General features: G+C 54.3%; 3 protein-coding genes across 6 annotated transcripts in view; 2 read left to right on the top strand and 1 right to left on the bottom strand.

The window, feature by feature from the left end:
- Positions 1-5,318, top strand: part of POLE (DNA polymerase epsilon, catalytic subunit) — a 54,149-nt gene extending 48,831 nt beyond the window's left edge. For both annotated transcript variants that reach the window (XM_040987175.1, XM_040987176.1), the window contains 6 exons: positions 1,320-1,451; positions 1,553-1,746; positions 3,624-3,824; positions 4,088-4,213; positions 4,788-4,877; positions 4,981-5,318. In XM_040987175.1, the coding sequence (XP_040843109.1) occupies positions 1,320-1,451; positions 1,553-1,746; positions 3,624-3,824; positions 4,088-4,213; positions 4,788-4,877; positions 4,981-5,094 (857 nt within the window). In that variant the 3' untranslated portion in view covers positions 5,095-5,318. The remainder of the gene's footprint in view (positions 1-1,319; positions 1,452-1,552; positions 1,747-3,623; positions 3,825-4,087; positions 4,214-4,787; positions 4,878-4,980) is intronic.
- A 2,710-nt stretch (positions 5,319-8,028) lies between these two features.
- Positions 8,029-10,514, bottom strand: P2RX2 (purinergic receptor P2X 2). Of its 3 annotated transcripts, none has more exons than XM_040986905.1 (12): positions 10,339-10,514; positions 10,027-10,162; positions 9,874-9,945; positions 9,708-9,783; positions 9,535-9,631; positions 9,289-9,369; positions 9,058-9,196; positions 8,746-8,876; positions 8,560-8,650; positions 8,406-8,471; positions 8,251-8,328; positions 8,029-8,133 (listed from the first exon to the last, which is right to left on the bottom strand). In XM_040986905.1, the coding sequence occupies exons 1-12, from the start codon at positions 10,512-10,514 to the stop codon at positions 8,029-8,031; spliced, it is 1,248 nt and encodes a 415-aa protein (XP_040842839.1). The 3 variants fall into 3 exon arrangements, with proteins under 3 accessions (XP_040842839.1, XP_040842840.1, XP_040842838.1); XM_040986906.1 differs by having other exon boundaries at positions 8,029-8,070; XM_040986904.1 differs by having other exon boundaries at positions 8,029-8,328.
- Positions 10,515-14,866: 4,352 nt separating this feature from the next.
- LRCOL1 (leucine rich colipase like 1) lies at positions 14,867-17,309 on the top strand. Its single transcript, XM_040986869.1, has 4 exons — positions 14,867-14,947; positions 16,570-16,695; positions 16,919-17,044; positions 17,157-17,309. The coding sequence occupies exons 1-4, from the start codon at positions 14,867-14,869 to the stop codon at positions 17,307-17,309; spliced, it is 486 nt and encodes a 161-aa protein (XP_040842803.1).
- The last annotated feature ends 1,844 nt before the right edge of the window (positions 17,310-19,153 follow it).

Genomic DNA, 19,153 nt, shown 5'->3' with positions numbered 1-19,153 from the left:
GAAGCTCCTGGCTTTGGATCAGCTCAGTTGTTGCAGCCACTTAGGGAATAAACCAGCAGATGGAAGATCTTTTTCTCTGTCTCCTCTTTGTAAATCAACCTTTTCTATAAAAATAAATAAATCTTTATAAATTTTTAAAATAAAATATATATATTTTTTTCCTGCAAAGGCAAATTTACAGAAAGGAGACAGAGAAAGATCTTCCATCCACTGGTTCACTCCCCAAATGGCTGCAATGGCTGGAGCTAATCTGAAGCCAGGAGCCAGAAGCTTCTTCCAAGTCTCCCACGCGGGTGCAGGATCCCAAGGCTTTGGACCGTCCTTCACTGCTTTTCCAGGCCTTAAGCAGGGAGTTCAAGTGGAAGTAGAGCAGCCAGGACACAAACCAGCCGTCATATGGAATGCTGGTGCTTATAGGTAGAGGATTAGCCAGTTGAGCAATCACACTGGCCCCCTAGAAGGATTTTTTTGTATTATTTTTTTAAAGACGTATTTATTTTCATTGGAAACTCAGAATTACAGAGAAGGAGAGACGAAGAGAAAGCTCTCCCACCCACTGGTTCACTCCCCAAGTGACTGCTCCCCCAAAGCTGATCATATCCGAAGCTAGGAGCTCCTTCCAGTTCTCCCACACAGGTACAGGGTCCCAAGGCTTTGGGCTGTCCTCTACTACTTTCCTAGGCCACAAGTAGCAAACTAGAAGGAAAGGGGAGCAAACTGGGACACAAACGCGCCTATGTGGGATCCTGGCACGTGCAAGCTGAAAACTTTAGCCACTAAGTTACCGTGTTGGGCCCACAGGAAAGGATTTTTAACCCCTGGATCACTCCCTACATAGTCACAGCAGTTGGATCTGGGTTATTCTGAGCCATCAGCTTCTTCCAGTTCTCCCTCATGGGTGCAGGTGCCCAAGGCTTTCATTCACCCTCTGCTGCTTTGCTAGGCTACCAGCAGGGTGCTGGATGGGAAATGGAGCATCCCGGACTACAACCAGCACCCATAATGGGCACTGGGGCTGTGAGAGAGGATTAGCTGAGAAGCCAATGCTCTAACCCCATGGGATAGTGTTTTGAAATATTGTGCTGGTGCCAGGAGTCAGCCGTGGCTTTTGTGGACAGCCACTGTTTCATATGCCATCCATTGTGGAGGTTGCTATTCTCTAGTAATGAATCCTTCTCACTCCCATGTCTGACAGTTGACTCATCTAACAATGTCACTAACGGGACATCTTAACCCAGTCTGTGGCATGGCCAGCTCCAAGTTCACCAAAAAATTACTTGGGAAAAGGGCCTGTAGCTTACCCCTGCCTCTTTCTGCAGCATACATTGTGGCTGTGTACCACAGCATGAAGGATGAGCTGAGGCGCACTGCCCCAGGGAGCACCCCTGTGAAGAAGAGAAGCTCCAGCCAGCTCTCCCAGGAAGCTGAAGGGGCAGCTGGAGCCCTTCCTGGTGAGCAGTCCCTTCAGGAGAGCCATTGCTGTGTGCCTCCCATGCTCCAGGTGGACAGGGAAGGCACTCAGTTCCTCCCCTAACATTCTGTCCTTTTCCAGGAATGATCACCTTCTCTCAGGATTATGTGGCAAATGAGCTGACTCAGAGCTTTTTCACCATAACCCAGAAAATCCAGAAGAAAGTCACAGGATCTCGGAACTCAACAGAACCTTCAGACATGTTCCCTGTGCTCCCTGGTTCTCATTTGGTGCTCAGCAATCCTGCTCTGGAGTTCATCAAATGCGTATGCAAGGTGAGGTGAGAATATGTGTGTGTCAGGACACAAACCAGCACAGGGATCCATCTGCTCAGAGAGGGGCCTGGGGTATAAAGGCCCAGTGTGTTGTGTGAATGTTAGCAAACATCCCCAGAGGATGAAGATGCTCAAACGTCATGTGACATTGGTGAGCTGGATCCAGAACTGGAGACCAAATTAGATGTGACAAGGGCTGGCCGGGTTGTGGGTACCTTTCTAGGATCATGTTACCAGAGAGTGGCCCTGTATTCCACTGCCCATTATGTTACCTAACCTTCCCGTCAGTGACAGCAGCGCACCAACCCAGATCAAGTGACTGCTCAAGAACGGGTGGCAGTGGTGAGATGTTCTAGTTTGCTATTTCACTTCCTCTGTTGGCTTCAAAATGTCTATGGTTTATTTTTCTCACAACAAAGTTCCAGATGCAGGAGTTTTTATAGAGGATGGAGCCTGTGCCATTGTCCCCCAGGGTCGGCCTTCCTCCAAGGCCTAGGTTTTGTCCCAGAGGTGGTTGTTGCAAAGATGGCTCCTTTCCATCTTGCCTCCTTTTTCAAAACTTAACTGGCATGGCATGTGTATGCAGACCTGTGTCTAAAGTGTGTATTTTTTTATGTTTATAGTGCTTAGTCTGTGATGTTTCACAGTCTTTGTTCATGACGCCATGAGGACAGTTAGGACTCCCTCCCTCAGGGTTCTTGGGAAGATCTGAGGTAGAATCTGTTGTTTCTTACTTAAACATATGATAAATTCTCCACTCAAGTCCAAGTGTGTTCATCTGGTCACACTGAGATTTTAAACCCAGAAAATAAGGAGTCAGTTGGCTGCTCTATAACAATTTCATTATAGGGTTTCTTGTCATTTGTTGAGTCAAAATTACAGGTGCACGACTGCAGAGTAGCCAGGCAGAGATATTTCATCCACTGGTTAATTCACCGGATGGTCATTATGGACACACCTAAGCTGGTCCAAAGGCTGGAGCTTCTTCTGGGTCTCCCATGTGGGTGTTGGGGTCCAAGGAATTGTTCCATCCTATGCTGCTTTCCCAGGCCATAAATAGGGAACTGAATCAGAAGTGGATCAGCCAGGACAGAACTGGCATGCCTAGGAAATGCCTGTACCACAGGGTGGAGGATTATCCTATTATACCGCCACCTGCTTCCCACCACTCTACTGGAAGTTTGCCGCTTCTAAAGAAGTTAACGAAGGGATGAGGAGACACTGAGAGCGCCATTGGCTAATCCTCCACCTGCAAGTGCCAACATCCCATATGGCTGCCAGTTCATGTTCCAACTGCTCCACTTCACATCCAGCTTTCTGCTTATGCTGTGGGAAAAGTGTAGAGGGTGCCCAAGGCCTTGGGACCCTGAGCCTGCATGGGAAACCTGGAAGAAATTCCCGGCCTCAGATTGGCTCAGCTCTGGCCATTGTAGCCATCTGGGTAGTGAACCAGCAAATGGAATACCTTTCTGTCTCTCCTTCTCCATAAATCTGTCTTCCAATAAAATAAATAATTTTTAAATTATTTAGAATTTTTAAAAATTATATTTATAATTTGTATCTTAAGTTGTAATTGTCTCAGTTTATGATTGTATAATTAACATAATTTTAGAATTATAAATAAAATAAATAAGTCTTTAAAAGGAGTCAGCTGACAGGAGCTGGCATTGCAGAACACCAGGTTAAGGCACTGCTTGAGATGCCAGCATCCCATACTGGAGTCCCAGCTGCTCTGCTTCCAATTCAGTTTCCTGTTGATTTCACCTGGAAGGCAGCAGATGAGGGCCCAGGTAGTTGGGCCCCAGCCACCCACATGGGAGACCTGGATGGAAGCTCTCGCTCTGGAATTCCCTTCTGATGGGCGGGTACCTCTGCAGGTCCTGTCCCTGGACACCAACATCACTAACCAGGTGAATAAGCTGAACCGAGACCTGCTGCGCCTGGTAGGCGTCGGTGAGTTCTCCGAGGAGGCCCAGTTCAGAGACCCCTGCCGCTCCTACGTGCTCGCAGAGGTCATCTGCCGCAGCTGCAATTTCTGCCGGGACTTGGACTTGTGCAAAGACTCTGCCTTCTCCCAGGTGAGACTCGGCCCCCACAGAGCCCTGCCTGGTGGGCTGGGACATTTACATGTCTGCGACAACTGGAGTGGGACTGTGGCTCCTGCTGTCCCCACATTGGGGTTTCTCTGTGGATCAAAAGCTGGATCCTCCTGCTCATCACCGTGGTATACCCCAAAGCTACCCTGGTGAATGTACACCTCTCTCCCAGAGCACCTCTCAACACCTTGGCCTCCTCTGGAGACTTGCTGGGGAACCTCTCACCCCTCTCCTCCTCTCCCTAGGATGGGGCCATCTTGCCTCAGTGGCTCTGCTCCAACTGCCAGGCCGCCTATGACTCATCTGTCATCGAGATGGCCCTGGTGGAGGCCCTACAGAGGAAGCTGATGGCCTTCACCCTCCAGGACCTGGTGAGTACCCTCCCTGCATTGGCTCAGAGTGTCTGCATGCTGATTTGCACTTGCGCCAAGTCAAGAACTGATTCCAAGTTTTGCCCCAGTGTCCACTAAGATGGACCAGGCCACATCTAGGAGCCCAGTATGCTCACTCTATCAGCATCTGTAGGGCAAGAGCTGGCCTTATTGGCTTCTATGGAAGGAAACAGTCCCCATAATGAGCAAGGTGTGTGTGGTGAGGGCATCGAGGGAGACACCATGGTGAGCAAGATGTGTCTGATGAGCATACCGGGAGAACAGAAGGGGAAGGCAGTCACCAGAGCACCCTGCTGAACAGCCGGAAGGTCCTACCCAGGAAGTGTTCCCACGGAAGGCCTCAGGCCTGAACAGAGCTAGAGCTCTGAAGAAATCCCCAGGGACTGGGGATCATCAGAAAAATGATGGCATGATTTTGATGAAGCCTCCGATTTTGTCCATAATGTGGCCTGGAATGCATACATCAGTTTCAGAATTGCCCACATGTGCCCCTCCCAAGGAAGCCACTGTGGGCCTGAGGAGCCAGTGACCACTGGACTGCTGCTCGTTTCAGGTCTGTGTGAAGTGCCGTGGAGTGAAGGAGACCCACATGCCCGTGTACTGCAGCTGCGCAGGAGACTTCTCCCTCACCATCCGCACTCAGGTGGGACTTCAGCTTCTGGTAACAGCTCAGCCTCAGCTGAGCCTCACCCACTTGGATTGGGAAAGGGAGTGGGATAGTTGTCACTGTTTCCTCATTCCTGCAGATCTTCATGGAGCAGATTGGAATCTTCCGGAACATTGCCCAGCACTATAGCATGTCGTATCTCATGGAAACCTTGGAGTGGCTGATGCAGAAAAGCCCTCAGCTGGACCTCTAGTAAACCAGACACCCTCTGCTCCAGACACTCTGTCCCCGGCCCCAAGGGACCCCATCACCACCCCATCTCTCCACCACAGACTAAGGGAGTGGGGTTAACCTAGGTGGCACCAGTGAACAGGAGTGGGAAATCGCTCCACCCTACTATGCACCTGCTAAAGTAGGTGTGGGCTCCCTACGTCATTTCCCATCAATAAATGTGTTTCATGTTTTGCACCCTGAGATACGTACTCGACCCCCAGTCCCTTCTGCTTCTTGGGGTGTTGGGCTCTGAGGTGACATAGGGGCTGCTGGCCTTGAGTAGAGAAGTAGGCCTTCCCCACATCCTCACAGGAACAGAATTTGGGCTAGTTTCCAGGAAACTCAATCTCTAAAGCTGTCCCTGCCCTGTGCTTCTTGTGAACCCTTCCACTTGAGGGCAGGGTATGGGGGCAGCATCCCAGTCCAGGGCTGGCAGGATGGGCCTGTAGCCCACCTGGTCCCCACAGAGAGCCTGCCTGACTCACACAGGAGAGGAAGGACAGCAACACCTTTGCCCCTCGTTTCTGAGCTTCAGTGGATCTGCTGGGGACACTGAACTCCAGTGAGTCACTCCCCGCCCAGGTTCCTGATGGCCAAAGGGAGACATCGTCATCCCTTCAGCAGTCACTAGAGGCCATGGAGCTTGCAATGGGCCCTAAGAGCAACCAGAAGCCACCGTGCTCACCTCACCCACTGTCTACCCTGTGTTGATCTGGGTTTAGGGTCAGCTGTGTTGGAGCATAAAAAGGGAAGGTTTGGGTCTGGTGTGGTGGCTTGATTGGCTAATCATCCCACCTGCAAGTGCTGTCATCCCATATGGGCTGTCCCAGCTGTTCCACTTCCAATCTGGCTCCCTGCTTGTGGCCTGGGAAAGCACAAGAGGATGGTCCAAAGCCTTGGGACCCTGCACCTGCATAGGAGACCCAGAGGAGCCTCATGGCACCTGACTTGAGATCTGCTCAGCTCTGGCTGTTACTACCACTTGAGGTGTGAACCAGTGGATGGGATATCTTACTGTCTCTTCTTGCTCTGTTAATTTACTCTGTTAATTTATTTATTTATTTATTGGAAAGTTAGATATACAGAGAGGAGGAGAGACAGAGAGGAAGATCTTCCATCTGATGATTCACTCCCCAAGTGAGCGCAATGGCCTATGCTATGCCGATCCGAAGCCAGGATCCAGGAACTTCCTCCAGGTCTCCCACACGGGTGCAGGGTCCCAAAGGTTTGGGCCGTCCTTGACTGCTGTCTCAGGCCACAAGCAGGGAGCTGGATGGAAAGTGGAGCTGCCGGAACCAGAACCATCGCCCGTATGGGATCCCAGCGCGTTCAAGGCGAGGACTTTAGCCGCTAGGCCTCACCGCCGGGCACAAAAAATAAATAAATCTTAAGAAAAGGGAAGGTTCCCACAGGTGTGGCTTCTCAGTGACAAGGGACCCCTCCTGGGCTTCAGCATCTCATGTAGCTTAGGGTGCCTTTTCTTTTCCTCTGTAACAGGAATAGCAAGAAGCAGGAAAACCCAGCCAAACCAGTGTCCCACACACCATAGCCCACATGCCTGGCGCCTCATGGCAAGGTATCCACTCACCTTACTGCCTGACTACTGGTCACACTCTAGTTTCCCCTTTCTGTTCCTGTGGGGGATGTGTGCTAAACATGCTGGCCCCTGGGAGGTGAGCAGGCCCAGCTCTCTCTGACTGTCTGGGCATTCAGGCTGCTGGCGCAAAGAAACCTGACACCCACTGTGAGTACGGTCTGAGCAGGGTAGAAATACAATCAAATTAGGGCGGAAGAAGGAGGGTGGGGGCATGAGTTAACAAGTCTTCCTGGAAGCAATGAGAGCGGGATCAGCCCAGGGGACAGCCATCTGTCCCCAGCAAGGCCTCCCAACAGCAGGACAGGTTGCTGGGACAGCTGTAAGCGCCAGCCAATCTCTGACTCACTGAGGCCAGCTAAGGGGTAGGGCCATTTGAGGAGGCTGAGAGCTTGGAAATGGGACACTGACTTTCACCCTGGTTTCTGAGCTGTTGACAGGGACACAAGTGGAAAAGCCAGTTTCTCTGAAACCAACAGTGGACACCTTGTGAGCTAGGTGCTGGTGTTCTGGGGCTTTGGAAGCCTGGAGGGAGGGCTGAAATGAACACGGACAGCCTGGCCACCTGAAGATGTTACTCGGGGTGAGGAGCTAGAGATGAGACAGATGAGACGGCACCTGGCACCATCACAAACGAGGTCTGCATGAGTGGCCAGCACAGTGCCTTGCTGACCGTGATCAACTGCCATTGAGCCAGGTGGCTGGCCCCCATCTATCATTGTAGCCTGATGGTGCCAGGCCCCAGGACTCTACTTTTGCCACCCCTGCCCTGCATCTCTCTTGTCATGTGTTCTGCCCTACTGCTGCTCACATTTCCATCACAGTGCAGTGTGCACCATGCTTTTAACAGAGGAATCCACTTTCCTCATGTGCAACAGCTGCAGGCTGCTCTGTCACCATTCCTTTGCCTTTGGAAATTAGGGGGTGTGATCTTTGGCAAGCCTGCAGAAGCAAGTAGGTGCGCCCCAGGGGTCCCTGTGCAGTCTGACTGGTATGTGTTGTGCAGCCCAGCTGGGAAGAGGGCAGGTGGTCCAAGCAGGGGACTGATGACTACCTGCATTGTTGACTGGCTCAGGTTTTCCAGGAACAAGGCAAGGAGGTTTGTCACAGGTTTATTGGACTCAAAGCACATGAACTCTAAGGTAAGGCTTGCAAAGGCTTGAGGTTGTGAGGCTTGTAGACGCAGGGTGGAGAGGAGGGCAGCCTGAGGCAGGAGTGCCACTCAGGATCCTGAGCAGGCCCCCTGCATGGTTTCCAGGGCAGTTGGGGGCTGTCTGTGACCCCACTGGCCCAGGTCTGTAGTACAGCAGGACAGGAAGCTCAAAGTTGGGCCAAACCTTTGGGGTCCGGGAGCATGGAGTTCTGTTGGGGAGGCTCGGAGGCGAGAACCCTTTGCCCTGCACTCTGGTCAAGAGTGTCCATCTGCTCAGATGGGACAAAGAGGGGGCAAGGCCATGGGGCTGGGCTGGGGGGAGGGGGGGCCTGGCCCAACACAAGGGCAAGGGTCACAGGCCAGCTAGTTGGGGGCCTTGGTGTACACACCTTGTCAAATTTCTTATGGCTGTAGACTTTGTTTTTGTTCATGAACGTTAGCAAGATCCAGTCACACAGGAAGGAGCCCTGGGGCCAGCAGATGAGGGCATAAGGGCCTGGCAGACCCTCCACACCCACCAAGGCGCCCTGAGTGGGTTCCTTACCACCCCGATGGAAGTCAGAGCCGTGGCCAGATTAATGACGGTAGGAATCAGGCTGAACCTCCCTGCCTGGGAGAACAGGATTGTCTTCATTCACCCTCTAGGGGCTCCAGGGAGGGCTGAGGGAGATGAGCAGGGCAGGGCAGCCTTTGGTCACCTGTCCGTGCACAATGATGTCAATGCGAATCCCATAGGCCTTGATGAGTGTGCGGGTGGTGGTGCCGTTTATCTGGTAATACTTGGCAAACCTAGAATGGAAGGACCCAGCAGCCCACAGTTAAACCCCCAGACCTGCCCTGGTGCTTCTCACAGGGGTAATCCAGACTTACTGGGGATCAGCTACCTGAAGTTGTAGCCTGATGAGGCAGGGACATGCTTGGGATCGAGCCTCCGGAAGGAATACTTGGGGTTGCACTCTGAGGCCGGCAGGTCCAGGTCACAGTCCCAGTTGATGATGACCCCAATGACACCTCCCTGCGAGCAGAGAGAAGGGAGAAGCCAGGAGTCCAGCTCTGGGGCATGCCAAGGACCCACTGGGCACTCAGGTGTGTGAGCAGGTATTATGTTCACACCATGCCCCCCTTTGCCTGAGCAGGGCCAGCTGGGCTGCAGCTGGGGCTTCCTGTCATACCGTCCCAGAAGCCCCTGGTCTCACCTTGTATGCAATCTCTGAGAAGTTCTCCCCAGCCTGCTCCACGATGAAGCCTAGCTTGAAGATGGGGCAGTAGAGGTCAGAGGCCTCATCAAAGGTGCAATGCTTCAAGTAGTCGTCCTTGCGGCTAGCAATGTTACCCCTGGGGAGCAGCAGAGGGTGGGGACTGCACTCTGAGACCCAGGCTGCAGGCCTTTGTCCACCCTGTCCCTGGAACCACCCACAGGCTCTTACTTGGAGAAGTGGAATTTGGGGTAATGGATGCTGTTCTTGATGAGAATAGTGAAGTTTGGTGCCATTCTACCCAGAAATTGGCTGAAGGGGAGATGAGGGTTGTTCAGTTCCGGAGGGTCCTCCACGCCCACCCAGGAAGTCTCTGTGTCCTGCCCCACTCCCAGCATTATTCTTTGGTGATGGAACAGGAAGAGCACACAGGCCAGCTGAGGTCCTGGGGAGGTGAGGACCCCACGTGCTACACACCTGACAGAGGCTCCATCTTCTACTGGGCACCAGCCAGACACCTCGCAGGTCCTGGCCGACCCGTGGTAATAGGGCAGGCAGCGGCCAGTGCGCGGCCCTGTGGAAGACATGGCTGAGGTGAAGGTGGGGGCACACCCTCAGCAGTGTCCCCGCCCAGGCTGGTGCACACTGACCATTCCCCAGCATGTCCAGTTCCCCAGCAGCACAGTCATCATCTGAGTGGCAGGTGGCATTGGGAACCCTGATGCTCTGGAGCAAAGATACCTGGTCAGGACCCCTAACACACACCCGCAGCTGAATAGCCACCCCACCCCTGCTTCACCTGGACCCCTGCCTCACCTCAGGACAGGTCCCCAGAGTCTGGAAAGGGGTGGTCTCAATCCTGGTGATGATGCTGAACACGCTGCCCCCCTGGGCTCAGAAAAAGGAGCAGTCAGCCAGGCAGACCCCACCATGATCTCTGCCCCCTGGGTCGGGCGGCTCTGGCCATACCTCAGGCGGCTTCACGTACTCCTCCACGTCCCACACTTTGTACTCCGAGGTGGTAACGCCCTTGACCTTGCTGATGATGGAGCTCTCGGGCCCGGTCTCCCGGTCCTGATAGCTTTTCTGCACCAGGAACACGTACCTGCGGGGCGCCGGCGCTGGCTCTGGAGGGTCGTGGGCCCCAGCAGGACCCTCCCCTTTGGGACCGGGGATGCATCTCTGCGGGGTGGTCCAGCCCTGGTCCCCATCCCTTCCACAACTCCTGGCTGGATGCCCGTGGCCCCATACCCCTGTCTCCCAAGGGACGACCCCGCGCACCACACGAAGTAGAGCAAGATGAGAAGCTGCACGGAGCGGTACAGGACCCCCAGGCGCCGGTTCCTCACCACCACCACCTTGGGCGTCTCGTAGTCCCAGAAGGCGGACCAGCAGCCCCGGGCCAAGCGCCGAACGGCCGCCACCCCTGCCAGGGGTTTGGGCTGCGGTACAGCCATGGTGCAGACCACACTCCGCCCCAGCTGCCGGGAGCCGCCCAAGCTTGACTGGAGGGTCCAGCCGCCGCTGGCCGGAGGGGCGCCAGCTGAGAGCCAGGGCGCTTGGGGGCGTGGACTATGCGCTCAGCCCCGCCCTCCCTGCACCGGGCAGGTGTCCCCGGCCAGGCAGAGTTTCGGGTGACTTCGAGTGCGGGGGTGGGGGGGACATTCCGGGGACCTGACCTTCACCTATGGTCCCTGGTCTCCTCTCCTACACCTTGTACTGGCTCCAACCCCTGCTTTCCCCACCCCCAGGTCTCCCCAGGGGCTACAGTGGCTCCAACCCCGGCATTCCTTCACCTCCTGTCCACTGTCCTTTGCAAAGCCAACATGTTTTGTACGTTTTTCAAATGTTCACTTATTTTAAAGGCAGTGTGAAAGAGGGAGGGAGGGACAAGGGGTATCTTCCCTTTGACTTGCCAGGAGCCAGGAACTCTGTGTGGGTTTGCCACTTGGATGCAAGGACCCACACATTTGAGCCACCCCTGCTGCCTTCCCAGGGGTGTTGACAGGGAGCTGGATAGGAACTGGAGCAAAAAGGATTGGAACCACGCTGTGCTGTGGGATGCCGGCTGTCACTGCAGCACAATGCCCACCCCTCTTTGATATCCCCACTTCATTCGTATTATCTTGAGGCAAGTAAATTTCAAACATCCTAGTATTCTGTGGGAGGATATTTTACACTTTATGCTTCCCATGAGATTAACTCGGCACCTCCACTGAGTACCACTTCCTTTAAGAGGGCAGGCCGCCTCCCCATGAGGGAGCCACCAAGCTGCTGACAGGCTGCCTGTCCCAGGGTTCATTGGAAGCTCCTGTGAAGGAAACTGCACAACAGACAGGGTTTGTGCCTGGTGTTTGCACTCAGCATGGCAGCTGTGGCTCCCACAGACCCAGCATGAGGCGCTTCGCTCCTGGTGGGGCCACGCTGTCCAATTGTGTGGATGTACTAGAATGGTCAGGAGCACTTGTGTCTGGGTATCTACACTGGCATCTGTCTAACTCCAGTTTCTAGCCCAGGGACAAGCAGAAAACATGCTTAGGAGTGTGCAGCCTGCCCAGGCTGCCAGACAGACAGACCACCCAGCTGCTCCTGCTGTAGCTGCCCCAGTTCTGGGTGTTTCGCAGCTCATCACTCCTCCTGGCTCTGTTTAATTTGTTAAATCTGTTTTGTCCCGTTTTCCCTTTAACAGAATATCTGTTCTCAAGTATTTGACCTCTACACTTGGGAATGGGATTCCGGCCTAGGATGTAACTTTGTTTCCGTTGTTAACCAAGCCATTTTACACACTCACCAGCAGCAACAAGTATTTGCTTGCCATTTCCCACTCATTTGAGTCCTGGCCACCCCACCATAGTAGATGTGAAATGTTACCTCGTGATTCCAATGTGGTTTCCTTCATGATTAAAGATACTGGGTCATCTTTTCATACTCCTTTGGAGGAAAAATCTATTCAAGTTCTCTGCCCATTTTTAAATGTGAGTGTTTTCTTTAAAACTGTTGTTTATTGGGCCCAGTGCGGTGGCCTAATGACTAAAGTCCTCGCCTTGCATCTGCCAGAATCCAATAAGGGTGCCAGTTCTAATCCCGGCAGCCCCACTTCCCATCCAGCTCCCTGCTTGTGGCCTGGATAAGCAGTAAAGGATGGCCCAAAGCCTTGGGACACTGCACCCATGTGGGAGACCCAGAAGAAGCTCCTGGCTTCAGATCAGCTCAGCTCCAGCCATTGAAGTCACTTGAAGAGTGAGTCAATGGATGAAAGATGTTTCTCTCTTTCTCCTCTCCTCTCTGGATATCTGACTTTGCAATAAAAATAAATAGATCTCAAAAAAAAAAAAAAAAACCTGTTTAAGAGCCAGTATGTGTTGCAGAGAGGAAGCTGCCTCCTGCAATGCCAACATAAAATTTAGATGATCAATTGGAAAGGCAGTTACAGATAGTCACACAGATCTTTCAGCATTACTTCACGCCCCCTTGGCGAGAGCCGGCTGAGTCTGAGGCCAGGAGCCTGGAGTTTTCTCAGGTCTCCCACAGGGCCTCAGGGCCAAAACACTGGAATTGCCCTCTAGGCTCCCGGTACTGCTGCAGGGCAGTGGCAGGCACCTGTTCTCCAGGGGCTACAGAGAGGCAAACCACTGGTCAGGAGGCGCACTAACAGCATGATCGGGATGAGGTGTGTACTTAGGCCCACAGAGTAGCTCAGCGGGATCTGAGGTAAGAGATATCAGTAAGAGTACAGGGTACGATGTGAGCAGAGGATGGGAAAAACCTCCCAAGGGCCCAAGGCAACGTGTGGGGCTCAGCCCAACCCGGAAGCCGTCCTGAGAAACACAGGGAGTCAGGGGTGAGAGATGTGAGGCTGGCCTCCAAACCCAAGAGTGCTGGGCCCTGGGTGGACTCCCCTCCCAGCTGAGACTGGAGCCTGCAGTTTCCCAGGGCTCCTGGGGGTCCCAGGGACCACAACGACTTGAAGCACACACACATGAAGAGCCTGGGCAAAGTAGGAGAATGCAGGAGACAGGGCACACAGTCGCTAGCCTGCAACTCCTGCCTACCTCACTGCTGTACCCATGAGCCCCATTGTCATACACGTGCTGTGCATGTCGTGTGTGTTGTGTGTGGCACAGTGGCTACCACAGGGTTTCGTCTTTTCAGCACACACATTGCCTATGGTATTCATCCCCTCTTTTTCCTTGGGAGAAAGGACTGCCCTACAGACTGCACTCGATGCCCAGTGCCCTACAATGAGTGGACAACACAACAGGCGGGAGGTCACATGACCTGGGTTAATGGGGAGAACACAATGAAGGCTGGTGGGCGCTGGGGTGTCCAGTGACCTGTTGGGAACCAGAGCTGCTGCCTGTGGCCATGATCTGCTGAGCCATGTGTCTGGGATCCCCCAAGTACATCATGCCAATCTTGGACACTGGGTCTTGATCCATAACAGGAAAAGACTTGAGGCTAGAAAAATTGTCTCTCAGTTCAAGGTGGAGCAGGAGGAATGGTGTGGTGGGACCCCACCAGGTAGGAAACAGGCTCTTCTTGTTGGTGCGGTGCCAGTAGCCTGGGCTAGTTGGTGTCTCCAGGCTAGCAATTGGTTGTCTGGAAGCTTTGGCCACCTGAGTGGGAGACAGACTGTTCCAGGCTCAGGCACTGCCTGGGTACTCATGGCTATGGGGGTGAGGAGACACCAAAGCGGCCACAGCTAGAGACCCACATACTCCTAGGTGGAGGACTCTACGGTGTCCCAACAGACTGCACTAAAGAGCGCTGTTTCTATGTGTAGTGTGCACATAGCACCACAGTGGGTCTGACGAGGTCATCTCATTCTGGAAGAGGGACTTGAATGGTTGTGTGTGGTGCTGCTCATCATGCCCTCTCCTGGGGGGACCTGCTCCCAGTGGATATGCATGCAGGAGGCACCAGAGGACGGCCCAGGTGCCTGTCCCCCTGTGCACAGGGAGACTTGGAGGAAGTTCCTGACTCCTGGCTTCAGCAGGTCCTACCCCCACACGACCAGGGAGTGAACAGCAGGTAGATCTCTAACTCTGCTTTTCAAGTAAATTAATAAAGCATTTAAAATCAAATCTCAAAAATCAATTCTTTTTGTAAAGATTTATTTATTTTTATTGGAAAGGTTGATTTACAAAGAGAAAGGGAGCTCTTCCGGGTCTCCCACATGTGAGTGCAGGCTCCCAAGACTTTGGGCTGTCCTGGACTACTTTCCCAGGCCTCAAGGAGGGAGGTGAATGGGAAGCAGGGCTGCTGGGATTAGAAGCAGCACCCATATGGAATCCTGGCGCATTCAAGGAAAGGACTTTAACCACTACACTATCATGCCGGGCCCCATCAAATAGTTTTTTTTTTTTTTAAAGATTTATTTTTATTATTTTTTCATTGGAAAGGCGGATATACAGAGAGGAGAGACAGAGAGGAAGATCTTCCGTCCGATGATTCACTCCCCAAGTGAGCGCGACGGGCCGATACTATGCCGGTCCGAAGCCAGGAGCCTCTTCCGGGTCTCCCACGCGGGTGCAGGGTCCCAAAGCTTTGGGCCGTCCTCGACTGCTTTCCCAGGCCACAGGCAGGGAGCTGGAAGGGAAGTGGGGCTGCCGGGATTAGAACCGGCGCCCATATGGGATCCCGGGCGTGCTAGGTGAGGACCTTAACCACTTGCGCCACCGCGCCGGGCCCCAAATAGTTTTTAAAATCTGTTTTGCAAGGGAAAGGCAGTGGTGGAAGGCAGGGCCTGCACCTTCTGTTCAGGGGTGTGGCCAGTCACTGGGAATCACCCGCAGGCCTGCAGTGCATCATGACCGGTACTCTGTGGACTCTGCTGCCGCTGCTGCTGCTGCTCCCCCCAGGATGGAACAAAGTGATAATGTCTCACAAGGTGAGCCCAGGCTTCCCCCACACCTTCCTCCCTTTCCCTGGGACCCCCAGACCTGCCCACACAGCCCTCCCCCTCCCTGACCCCCCAGACCTGCCCACAGGGCTCCCCCCTCCCTGGGCCCCCTAGATCTGCCCACACGGGTCTCCTCCTCCCTGCCCCCCCCGACCTGCCCACGGGGCCTGCCCACACAGCCCTCCCCCTCCCTGGGCTCCTGAGACCAGCCCACACCAGCCCACCCCCTCCTCAGGCCCCCCTAAACCTGCCAACACAGCTCTCCCCTTCTCCAGTCCCCCCCTTGACCTGCCCACACAGCCCCCAATCCCATACCCCCCACAGACCTGCCCACACGGCCCTCCCTCTCACCAAGCAGTGTGGGGATTAAGGGTCCCTGTAGAGCTCATGGTCTCCGCCAGAAGGACACAGGGAGCACAGCAAGGAGTAACTTGGGTGAGTGACTTCAACATGAAGTGACATGTGCTGTCCCAGACCCCCGTAATGCTCCCCAGCACCAATCAGAGCCAGACTGGGGGAGCCAGTGCTCTCACCCTCCCACCCCCACCACGCACCATGTCCCTTCAAGCTTCCGCCATGAAGATAGGATTCAGAAAACAAAAGCACAGCAGAAGTCCGAGATAGACTGCCGTGACTGCCACCTGCTGGGCAGCAGCTCCCAGGTCCAGCAATCTGTCCTCTGGCTCTCCTAATGACTCCTCCATGGTGGCTGCCCTCATGCATGCCTCCCAGGCATGGCCGCTGTCTGTGGTTGACTTGGAGCCCAAGGAAAACAGGACCCATGTTCACATTGTTGTCACTGCTGATTCTATAAGATCAAAGTGTGGGGCCCCCAGTTGATGGCCTTGTTCTATGGGATGTCTCTGTGAGATGATGGCAGTGGCTGAGGCAGACATGCCATCCCAGGGCAGAGGGCCTGGGTTTCAGTCCCAGCTCCACTCTCAAGTCCAGCTTCCCACGGATGTGCTGTCTGGTGGCAGCAGTTGATGCCTGGCCTCCTGGTTTAGGCCTGGCCCAGCCCCAGTTGTTGCAGACATTTGAATTGGAACTCTCACTCCGTCTCTGCCTTTTATTTATTTATTTATTTATTTTAATTTATTTTATTTTCATTGGAAATGTAGATTTCTAGAGAGAAGGAGAGACAGAGAGAAAGAGCTTCCATCTGCTGATTTGTTCCCCAAATGGCCACAATGACCAGAGATGAGCCAATCTGAAGCCAGGAGCTTCTTCCAGGTCTCCCATGTGGGTGCAGAGCCCCAAGGCTTTGGCCCAGCTTCAACTACTTTCCCAGGCCTCAAGCAGGGAGCTGGATGGGAAGCGGTGCCTCCAGGACATGAATCAGTGCCCATATGGGATCCTGGCACATTCAAGGCGAGGATTTAGTCATTGAACTGTTTTGCTGGGCCCTGTCTCTACCTCCTAAGGAACATGGGGCATATGCTTGCAGCCCTCTTATGCATGCCCTCTGCATCCCCCTTGACTTTGTTTACCCTCTGGGCACTGGTTTCCCCCTCTTGATTACTGATCCTTCTAGCAACTGGAGGAGGCAAGTGCAGGGAAAAGGGGTTGAGGGAGAGTGCAGGAGTCCCCCAAGGACCCTCATGTTGCAGGGCATTGGAGAGCCCTGTGAGAACAGGAAAGAGTGCCAGAGTGAATGCTGCACCACCAACAGCCTGAACCCCCAGAAGTTCTGCTCCCCCCAGAGCATCTCCCTGCAGTGCCTGCCATGGCGAAAGGTGGGTCCTGTGTCAGTGAGAACTGGTGTCACCCCCATTTCCGCCTGCTTCTGGGAGAGGGTAGGGGACACAGGAAACAGGTCTGTCCAGGAAGGGGGTGTTCCAGGGCAGGGGATACAGGGGATAGATCTCCTAAGAAAAGGGGTGTCCTGGGGGCCACTTGAGGGAGTGTTCTGAAGGACATAGAGGAAACAGAGGGGACAGATCTCCCTTCTGTGCACAGCCCAAAGGGTACCACTGTACACACCACAATGAGTGCAAGAGCAACTGCTGCGTGAGGAATAGCTCCAGCCCACACAAGTTCTGCACTGTCAAGACCATCTTCCTGCAATGCGTGTCCTGGCGCAAGGTCAGCTTGAGCGGGTGAGGCCGGGCAGCAGGAGGGCAGGTGGCCTCAAGCTGGTTCCCCTGCCCCGATCCGGGTCCCTAACTCTGACATAGGTTCTCGGCCCTGCTCACAGCCCAATGACTACGAGTGCAGCCACCATGATGAATGCTGGAGCCAGTGCTGCATCCAGCTGAACACAGCCAGCTCCAGCTACTGCAGACCTCGGAGCGGGATCCTGGCCCAGTGCCTACCCATAGTAAGTTCCCCTGGAGAGGTAGGGCCCTGAGTCTCCTCACCCAACCATGGGCTTCAGCAGACTAAGGGCAGGAGCCAAGTCTCACAGAAGCCAGTGATCTGCCCAAAGTCCCAAAACCTAAAGCGGCAGCACTGGCAGTGCCCCAAGTCAGGAGAAAGTGATGGGGACCTGAGCCTCCTGGGGACAGAAGACAAGGAGGCAGGGACAAGGGGATGGATCTCCCCTGAGGAGGGTGGCTGCGAGGTGGGGTGACAACAAGGGATGGGGAGCTGGCAACAGGGTGAGGGACATGGTCCTGGAGCCCATTAAGCTCCAGAAGAGGGCTGTGTCCAGGCCTGTTTGTGCACCTGTGCACCTTGTACACCCGTGTTGATACATTGTACACCAGGCATACATGTATATTGTACACTGTTCATGTGTTTGTGTGCATGTGGCTTGTAGGGAAAGGCAGACACAGGGCCACCCCAGTTCTCTCACACCTGCCTTCGGACCCAAATACTGGCTGAATCCAGCTAGCTGGCCTTGGGGGGAAAGTGTTTCCAGATGAGAGTCAGCCCTGGGGCATAGATCAGCAGGAGGGAAAGCAAGTCAAGGAGGGCATGAAGAGCTGCAGGGTCTCAGGTTCACATGATAGGGCCAGACTCCACTGAAACACACACTGTATGTGTCTCCTTGGTCACTATCTGAGTGTCCCTTGGTCACTGTGTGCGTAATGCCTGTGGCCTGCATGTCTAGTGCTGTTCTCAGTTGCCCGTCTGCTGAGCTGCCTCACCAGATCCAACCCTTTCAACCCCGGGGAGCCCAGAGGTGATCAGAGAACCTTGGGGTGGGGCAGTCTCTCCCTGGACAGTCCCCAACTCTGGCACTTTTTCTAGTGATGTGAAATGCAGCAAGCAACCACCCTGGACCTCAGTGTTGTTCACAAGAGACCATCGCACCTGGACAGAAAACTGATCCCAGGCAGGTGGCTGGAGAACAGCCATGACCATGTCCTAAATAAATACCACTGACTGCATGAAGACTCTGTGTCACGGCCGCTCCATTTCCCTGGGCAGCTGTGGTTGATGGTGTCTGCTACTGGAGCTGGGTGGCCCTGTGGGCAGGCTCAGGTCCAGGTCCAGGTCCAGGAGGGTGCGGAAGCCCTGCCAGCATTCCCTCGCCCAGGGACCACACTGAAGAGCACTCCCTATCATGGCTGACAGCCCTGACTGTGGGGAGCGGGGTGCTGAAGCCGCTGCGGGTTTGGGAGGGGCCGTCCCAAGATGGCGGCTGGGCCAGGGCCAGGAGGTGGAGTTTGTCTCATCAGCAGGTAAACAGAAAGTCACAGGGATAGGCTGTTGCCCTTGCTGTGATTACGTCATTGCTACTGGCCTATCAGGTAACGCCAAGTGGATCCACGGGGAGAAGTGATTGGTGGAGAGTGGTATAAAAGCAGCTGCTAAAAGCAAAGAGAGGGGAAAGGAACCAGGGCTGGAGCTAGAGCAGCGGGAGGAGCCTGAAGAAGGGTGGTGGAGAGAGGGCTGGAGAACTGAGGAGAAAAGCTAAGACCAATGGGGAAAGGGGCAGCAGAGAGAAGGGTTTAAGCGCAGCTGCTTTTGGCAGTGAGGGGTCCGGTTGCGGTTCCAGCTTTTCCCAGACCCTAAGAGTGTGCCTCGTAGGTAGTGCCGCTGCTGGGCGGTGATACCTGACAGCTCAAGAGCCTGGGTTCAGGTTGTGGGGTGTTGGGACACAGGCTCTCGTCCACGGGTTAGAGGAGTTAGGACATGAGGCTGAGAGCAGTGGAGGGCCAGGGAACGAGGTAGAATGGGGCAAGGCAAAGCTGAGAGAGTGCCCAAAATTCAAACTGGGGTCAGTGAGGTAGCCAGGTTAACAGA

The sequence above is a fragment of the Ochotona curzoniae genome, unplaced genomic scaffold, assembly GCF_017591425.1.
Source record: "Ochotona curzoniae isolate NIBS_2020 unplaced genomic scaffold, NIBS_Ocur_1.0 contig_46, whole genome shotgun sequence".
NCBI classification, from domain to species: domain Eukaryota; kingdom Metazoa; phylum Chordata; class Mammalia; order Lagomorpha; family Ochotonidae; genus Ochotona; species Ochotona curzoniae.
This window is presented reverse-complemented; position numbering and strand designations above follow the sequence as displayed.